At 42.6% G+C, this 8,582-nt stretch overlaps 1 protein-coding gene across 1 annotated transcript; it reads left to right on the top strand.

Annotated features, from left to right (window-relative positions):
- crfb16 (cytokine receptor family member B16) lies at positions 1 to 7,996 on the top strand. The gene is made up of 7 exons (XM_072669420.1): positions 1 to 64; positions 1,990 to 2,113; positions 3,087 to 3,274; positions 4,124 to 4,248; positions 5,064 to 5,211; positions 5,733 to 5,884; positions 7,790 to 7,996. Exons 1-7 carry the CDS (start codon positions 1 to 3, stop codon positions 7,994 to 7,996), a joined length of 1,008 nt encoding a protein of 335 aa, XP_072525521.1.
- The last annotated feature ends 586 nt before the right edge of the window (positions 7,997 to 8,582 follow it).

The following is an 8,582-nucleotide window of genomic DNA, read 5'->3' as shown; positions in this document are numbered from 1 at the left end:
ATGGTCCAGACCAGAGGCCTCATTGTAGGTCAGACGCTCCTGCTCCTCAGCATCACTCTCAACTGTAAGTACATGAGGAAACACATGGTTATATGTTTAGAGCTACAGGAAAACAAACGAGACATGGTTCGTTGATAAACTACAGCAATGTTGTTAAAAGTTTGTTGATAAAAAAAATATATTTTTATATATTTTGTTTAAAATTAATAATAATTTACACAATAAAATGGTGCTATTTGGGCCAAATGGTAAAGATTATGGTGATTAATCGCTTTAGGTCAGGTAATTATCTGTGATTAATCACATTATCACATGGTATGCATGGTATGACTGATGTGATATTCTTTGGTGTTCGTATGTGGACCGCCCTATTCCAGAAGTTCATGTTCTCAGACGTCCCGCAACCATTACGGTGTGAGGTGTCTCCCAGTGCCTCAGCGGTCTAATAGTGCTTACACTCTGGCCCAGGGGTCGCATGTTTGAATGCCATCAGCGGCCTGAATCTGAGTGAGCACCACTGGCAGTGCTCTCTCAGGGGGCTAGCAAAGGCTAGGTCAGCAGGCTAGGTCAGCAGAAAGCCATTAATTAGCAAAGGCATGAGTTACATTAGCATAGGCTTTATTTATTGTAGCTGGTAAAAGAAATAAGCTGATATAGCCAATGTAAATAAATAAATAAATAAATAAATATATAGTCACATTTAGTCTATGCTGCAAAGGAAATGCTGCATGCAAGTGTGACAATAATATACCATAATAATAACAATATTAATAAATAAGAGAAATATTATTACTAACCTTATTAACCTATTATTACTATTATTGTTATTATTATTAGGCAAGCAGAGGGGTACAGCTGTGCCCTGTACCCAACCCATACATATTCTCCCCCCAGCCAGCGGCTGCCGACGGCTAGCAGTCATAGCGGCCGTGCCTTGTTCCACTGTACCCCTCAGGACCCACTATTAGGCTTTCAAACATCACTTAGGATTCTGCAGGCCTGGATGAAGCCGCTCCTTTGACGTGGGAAGCAGCGACTTGAAATTTGACCCAAGACGTCTAGCAGGGTGATGCGGCCGGGTTTACATCTACCTGCACGGCTTAAGCAGAGATTTAACAGTCAGAAGATGTATATGTGTGGAATGTTGGGTTTCACCTGTAATATGAAACGTCTGTGTCATATAGCCTCCAGGCTCCACCCTGCTCAAGAAACAGCATGGCTGGATACCAGCAAACATTGGCATATGCTGTGCAAAGTATACAGCATAGACTCAGCATATCAGCCTAGACTGATTATCATCATCAGCCAGGGCAGGCTTCCTGGTATGCAGTGACCAGGACCTACCAAAAGTGGTCCCATGAAGGACAGCCAGTGATGCTCAATGGTGCTCATGGAGGACCCACAGATCTGCTGCTAATGTTAGTCTTGGTGACCGATACCACAGGACACCTTCAGAGGTCTTGTGGAGGCTGCGCCTCGAATGGAGGGGTGGCCTACTCAATAGTAGGCAGGTGGTACTAATGTTATGGCATTAGCATGCACTTCATAAACCTCAAACCAGGACTTAAGTACTGAGTAACTTCTAGAACTGCAATCAAGCTTCTTAGCCCATCCAGCCTCTATCAGCCCAGGAAGCGAAGTGTGTGAGACTCAGACTCAAGGTTAAGGGTTGTTCCCAACAGTGGTAGCTTGTGTGTGTGTGTGTGTGGGGGGGGGGGGGGGGGGGGGGCATATTAAATAAACAAATATATAAATAAATATGTAATAAACAGAATTGAATACATATATATTGTAAATGTGTAATTAATAACAAGGATGCAAGTATTAAAATAGAAAAATTACACAATGAAATTATTCAAATCTGATTCTAAATAATTAGGAAATATTTATCTGATATGACACATATGATTTGATCAGTTATATGAAGAAAATGAAGGTAAATAAAGGTAAAGCAAAGCTAGAAATCTCACTGTTTTCAATCATCTGTAGGTGCGTCCCTGTTACCGACACCACAGAACCTCTCAATCCAATCAGTGAACATGAGGCACCTGTTGAGGTGGAGCCCCCCGCAGGTGGCCTGCGGTGCCGTCCACTACTCCGTAAAGTTCCAGGGGTGAGTAATGTTCCAGATTCTTCACTGATTGGTTGCAGAAGAAAACCTCAACTGTCAGCTGTAAACACGTACACACAATACAGGCTTTGAGAAGTAAATAAATACATCAATACAAATAAATTAATCAATAAATAGTACAGCACATTTTATTAATTCACAGTATAATCAAATAAAACATGAATTTATGTTTATAAACCTTTACAGTAGAATGAAGTCCTTCTCCTTGCATATCCCAGCTTGGAAATCCCAGGTCAGTGCACAGGCTCGGCCATACTACAGCGCCCTTTAGAGCAGAGAGGGTTAAGGGCCTTGCTTAAGGGACCAACAGTGGTAGCTAAGTGGGGGGAAAATAATAAATAAATAAAATTGTAACAAATAGAATTACATACATACATATATACATATGTAATCAATAAAAAAACATTAAAATACAAAAAGGAACAAAAGAAAAACAATATAAATAACAGTGGTAGCTTAATGAGGGGAAATAATAAATAAATTTAAAAAAATAAACAAAGAAAAATTAAATAAATAGAATTAAGTACATAAATATGTATTGCTGGGATTTCCAAGACAGGATATGCAAGAAGAAGAAAGTCATTTTACTGTAAAAGTGTATAATGACAATACAGTTTTAATGTTTTATTTGATTATACTGGGAACTGAAGAGTGCTATAATATTTATTGATTTATTTTCTTATTTTATTTACTTTAAAATAGAAAAATGAATAAAAATTACAATTAAAACGATAAAATATTATTCTAAATAAATACATAATAATAATAACATTAGTCAATAAACACCATAATAATATATATAATGTAATAATATAATGATTTCAATATTATTAGTAATAATAACACTAATAATAATAATAATAATAAAATTATAATAAAATACACACTCTCCTGTCTATGGCCTTTCTGGCCGATTCTTACCTCACTGTTAATCTGATCTCTGTATGTCCTGCAGCGAGTATGAAACACACATGCTGAACGGGAGCTGGGTGGACGCGTACGACTGCCAGGAGATCGTTCAGACGCAGTGTGATCTGACCCTTGACCTTGGCTCTGACTCTGATTACAGCATCGGTGTCCAGGCGCAGTGCAGTGGACAGACCTCATGGGCTCAGCTCCCCTCATCCTTCAACCGCAGAGACAGTGAGACATACTGGACACTACTGATAGCAATGATAGCAGGGGCTAAAAAATCTCTGCTCTTTACTGTGAAGAAGGTCCTGTGGTATAGAATGACCTGTAGCATGTCCTGTGACCCTGCCTGGTAAAGGACTCCGGCCTTGCCCTCAGATTCTTAAGATCTAGACCCCATATTTACTAGTGTTTAGATGTGAAGGGCTCAGGACCTCATCAACATGGCTTGTGACTAACGAGACTAAGGCTGGGCTAGGCCGGCAGTCGGCACAGCAGCGATGCTGAAGCTGCAATAGTGATGAAAACGCAGAGATGGCAAATTCTAACACAGCGGTAGCGATGCTGGCGCAGCGGCGATGCTAATGAGGCGATACCGATGTAGCACAGCGCCATCTTGGATCTTGGGTGTGAAGGGCCTAGGACCCCAAGAACATGGGTAGCGATCCTGAACGAGGCCGGCAGTTGGCGCTGTAGCGATGCTAGCGCTGCGATAGCGATGAAGACACAGCTGTTGGTGCGATTGTGGTGAAGGCAATGCTAATGCTGAGGTTAACGCCAGAGGCCGGTGCGCTAACACTGCCATAGTGATGCTGGGCCATAGCGCTGCTAATGCCGCAGTAGTGGCGTTGAGCTGAGATGCTATCACTATGGGCTTTGACACACTTCCAAGCAAGGAGACCCAACATCAGCTTACCTAAGACTACAGCTCCTCTCAGGAGCAGATACTTGTTAAATACTAAATGTAGTCCTCAGACCAGAAAATGTCTTTTCTAAGCAAACCAGAGGCAGTTCATGGTCACTCAATGGTTCATGGTTCTCCATAACTTACTTCTCCCTTGTTTTTTTTTTACCGGTCAGCTGTGCTGGTGGCTCCCAACATGAGTGTCACCGCGACAGGAAGCCTCATCCACGTCGTCTTCAGCGAGGTTCTTCCGCAGATCACCATAAACCTCCGAGTGTGGAGGCCAGGAGACGAGCAGAGTGTGAGGATCATCTCAGCTAAACTACACCACGGCCTACAGCGTTAAAGGGGAATTCTACTAACTGTTTAAAATGGCTATATAATTAAATCACGAAGATATAATCACCACGCCAAAAGGTGGTTTGGTGTAAACGCTCCGTTCTAGAGAAACTTAGTGAGTTACAATTGTTTACAGTGCTGGTGAATGGAACCAGACGTCTTGCAGAAAGCTATTGCACAAAATTGACTACAATTTTTTTTTTTTCAGCAGTGTTGAATGAAATCAAGGCTCACCATGACTTTAACAAATGATAGGCACTTTATTTACTATCCACTCTCACCAGTGAACCTATTTTACCTAGGTTTATATGCAATGTTGAAGATAAGGTAGAATAGTGGCTGTCCCTGCAAAGTCCTTGCATTAACTTCGCCACTTTTTATTGGTCAAAAAACATGTTTTCTCCAAAAGAATGGTCATAAATCAATGCCCCAGGACTCAAACAGTGTATTCATAGGCAATTTGGTGTAACTACTTTAAGTGAGGGACCATTGTACCCAATTCTGACTCTACGATTTCTCTAGAACCGAGCATTTCACGCCAAATCCAATCTGAATTGCTGTGCGAACATCTTAGTTAGAACCCCTTAAACTCCAAGCACTAATTTCCGGGCCTGAAGTCTAGACCTAGGCTTAATCCCTGCTGAGGAAACCAACTCTGCCACTATGGGAGTATGCATCTCAGAGTTAAGAGTACCATTCTTGACTGGTCAATCAAGCATCGCTCTGAACAGCATCTGCTTCCATCTCAAAAATGTAACCAGGCTTTTTTCATTGCAGGCCTCTAGTCAGGTGATCACAGCTCGGCCGTATCAGTTCTCCTTCGACACTCAGCAGAACGGAGGGACACACTGTGTGAAAGCAGAGGCGCTGCTGGAGAGCATCAACAAATCCAGCAGCACCGAAACGAACTGCATTTCTGTGCCGGGTGAGTCTCCATTACAGCGTTCCTTTTACTATGGTGCCAGCTGAATTTGAGCACGGGCATGTATATCCAATCTGCCATAACATTAAGACCACCGTCAGCCAGCTGAAGTGAAAGACATTGAGTGAACAGTCAGTTCTTGAAGGTGATGTTAAAGCAGGACAAATGGGGAAGCTGAGACACTTTTACTGGGTCAGAACATCTCCAGAATATCAGGCAGGTCTTGTGGGGTGTTGTCGGTATGTAGGTAGTAGTCAGTACCTACCAAACCGGTGAACATCGGTGAACCGGTGACCCAAGGCTCACTGACTTGCTCAACTTACCGGATCAGATGCCACAGGACATCTTCAGAGGGCTTGAGGAGAGTCCATGCCTCAAGCGGTCAGGGCTGTTTCAGGTGGTTTTAATGTTATGGCTACGAGACAAAGGGTCTACAGGCCTAAGCGGCGGCCAGCAGAGAGGTACAGAGCAGTCATGACTGTATGCCAGTGTGCTTGTGCTGACTGTGGTCTCTTTTGGCCTAGGCTTTCAATCCCACTGGCATAAGCCTGTGACCGTAAGTGCAGCTGTGGTGATAACTGTGGCCATTGCTTTGGCCTTTGGCTGGAGGTTACCGCGCTGTGGTCCACGGCTCAGACAGGCCATGTGTGCTAAAGAACCACTGCCTAATGCACTGGTGAGTATGCCCATGTTCACTGTGTAAACCCATGAACCATGTGGAGAGTGTGCTAATCAGCTAGCCATGAATTCTTCTTTTATAATGCAGAATTAGTTTTGTTGAGAAATTGGACAGACATAAAATGTATGAATTCATAATGATTCATACATGCTTGGTTTACAGCCATGGTGACTTGACATTGTATTGCTGTTAGCTGTGTAGCCTTTAGCTCGCTAGCTAGCATTATACTAGCATTATACTACTATATGTATCAGCAGTCATTTTACATGTAGAGATTTTTAAAGCCCCAAAAATACAATATATACATACAAATCAAATTGCTGCTATGGCTATCTAGCTGTTAGTCCCATGACAACGGGCAAAACCCCAGTATCGTCCACTTCCGCGTATTGTGCATTTCTACTGTATAAGCGCAATATTACAATGTTAATGTTATCGATGTTTAAATATTGTTTAAGAATAACGTTTAAAACGTCGCTGTCAGGGGACTAATAGCCCGGAACTCTAACTGCTGAGCCTGGGTTCAATTCCCAGCTGACGTTGATGGGGCAGCGGTGGCTCAGCAGTTAGAGCTCCGGGCTATTGATGACAGGGTTGTGGGTTTGATACCCAGGCTCGGCAGGCTGCCACTGTTGGGCCTTTAAGCAAGGCCTCTCACCCAGGCTGCGCACCATGTGTTCACGGCCTCTGTGTGTGTGTGTTTGATCACTAGTGTGTTTACTAATGATGAATACGCATGTCTCATTTATTTATTTATTTATTTATTTATTTCATCCAATCGACTCCCAAAGAAAGAGAGCAGAAATGTGCAATAAACGGAAGAGGCCGGGATTGGGGACGGCCGCTGTCAGGGGACTAACTGCTACTTTACAAAAGCGAGTAAAGTCCTGGAACGGCCCTGAAGCTCCTAACCGTGATGCTCCGGTTCACAGTGGGGAGCTAAATTTAGCTCTTTCTTGCCCAATTCGCAGTATATAGTTTTATAATAAATCCTTAACTGCGTACTGTAGATCACACACATCTCACCTCATCCACCCCACATTAACACACTCTGCACCCGGCACTTTTTTAACTGCAGGTGGAGCGGCCCAGTCACACTGCACTCCACCTGCACATATGGATATTTAATCTTCTTCACTGAATATTAAGCGATGGAGGGATCATAACTATATCATTAGGGGCGCCTGAATTATAAAAAAATATAAAAATAATTGCAGGTTTGATTCTAATTTAAAAATAATAATAATAATAATAACTAATTAATTAATGCCCACCCCTGGTATTAGGCATATCTGCTGCTCATGAAGGTGTTCATTTGTACATGTACAGCCATGCAGTCTCCATAGAAAGGCCTTATGAGTGCAATATGATGCTCTGGAGCATGCACACACAAACCCCATGATCCCCATGATCCCCATGCACTATGGGATTACCAGGCACAGTGGCAATGCCCCGGGATTGACCTGTGGGGCAGTGGAGTCACATTCTTTAAAATGGTAAAGCTCCAAACACCTGGACTGAGCTGGAGATTCATATTGATTGAACACATTTTCAATTTCCACTGACCATCTTTTGGAGGTGAAGCTCTCCTGTGCTTAAAATATTAAAATGAATTATACTGGCGATCCTAATTTGAGGCATTTTAAGTAGTAATAATGTGTAATAATGTCGATGTTTTTTCCTTAACAGTAAAATTACATTTTCCTAATGATTTCTAAAGACATTTCTTCAGTTGTGTGAGTTTAATAATATTAATTATATGATATTATTATATTAGAAAAGAAAGATCCCATGTTTGAATATTTTAAAAAGACTTTTTATAGGGTGTCCTCATTTTTTTCACCAGCTTGTTTGTGCAATAACACAAATAACCCTGACATTTCATACTCTTACTCTTTTTAGCTTGAGGATTGGCCAGCCAGCACACCGACCTTTTCCTCCTCAGTTCTCCTGGAACCCACCGACTCTGTCACACTGCTACATCTATTAGAGGCGCAGGATGGAGTGTCTGGGAAAAAGGCACCGTGTGCTGAAACGCTGAGTCCAGCACAAGGAACACTGAGTCCTGGAAGCGTGGAGCAGAACTTAATAGTGCTGTCAAACAGCTGAAGCCACGGGAATATTGTTGATCAAAGGACAAAGGCAGTGGAATTCGTCTGCAAACGGGCTGCTGTAATAAGGTTCACTCCACCAGAGTGTAGCTGCTATTCAGCCGCTATTCAGCCGGAAAGCAATGACAGTGTTAGTGATGAAGGATTGCTGGGTTAATTACACCGTGAGCTACGATGGGGTGGCAAGACTGCAGCCGGAAACATGGCAGTGGTGCTAGGACGTGGTCTCTGTAGACTGTAGAGATTCACTTGTCCATCCATCTCTAAAGGTCCTGCTTTATTTATTCATATGATTCAAGTGTCCAGTCACGCCATTTAATTAGTGGACTTCTTAGTTTAGGGCAGGGGTGGGCAACAGGGTCCGGGGTCCAGCACAGTCCGACTACACCTGGCAATTAACAAGTTGAATCAGGTGTGTTTAGTTTTGCTCACTGAAATAATGTCACTGGTCACTAGGGTATGATGTCTAGGGTAGTTTTGACATGTGAAAACATGAGAATTCGTCTGGAGCAGCTGAGGATCATGTTTGTTAATGGTGCTTAGAGGACGCTAGATGGCGCTCTGCTACAGCAAATTTAAAAGAC

Source organism: Salminus brasiliensis, chromosome 23, assembly GCF_030463535.1.
Source record: "Salminus brasiliensis chromosome 23, fSalBra1.hap2, whole genome shotgun sequence".
NCBI classification, from domain to species: domain Eukaryota; kingdom Metazoa; phylum Chordata; class Actinopteri; order Characiformes; family Bryconidae; genus Salminus; species Salminus brasiliensis.
The sequence above is the reverse complement of the archived record's forward strand: the minus strand, read 5'-3'. Positions and strand labels throughout refer to the sequence as shown.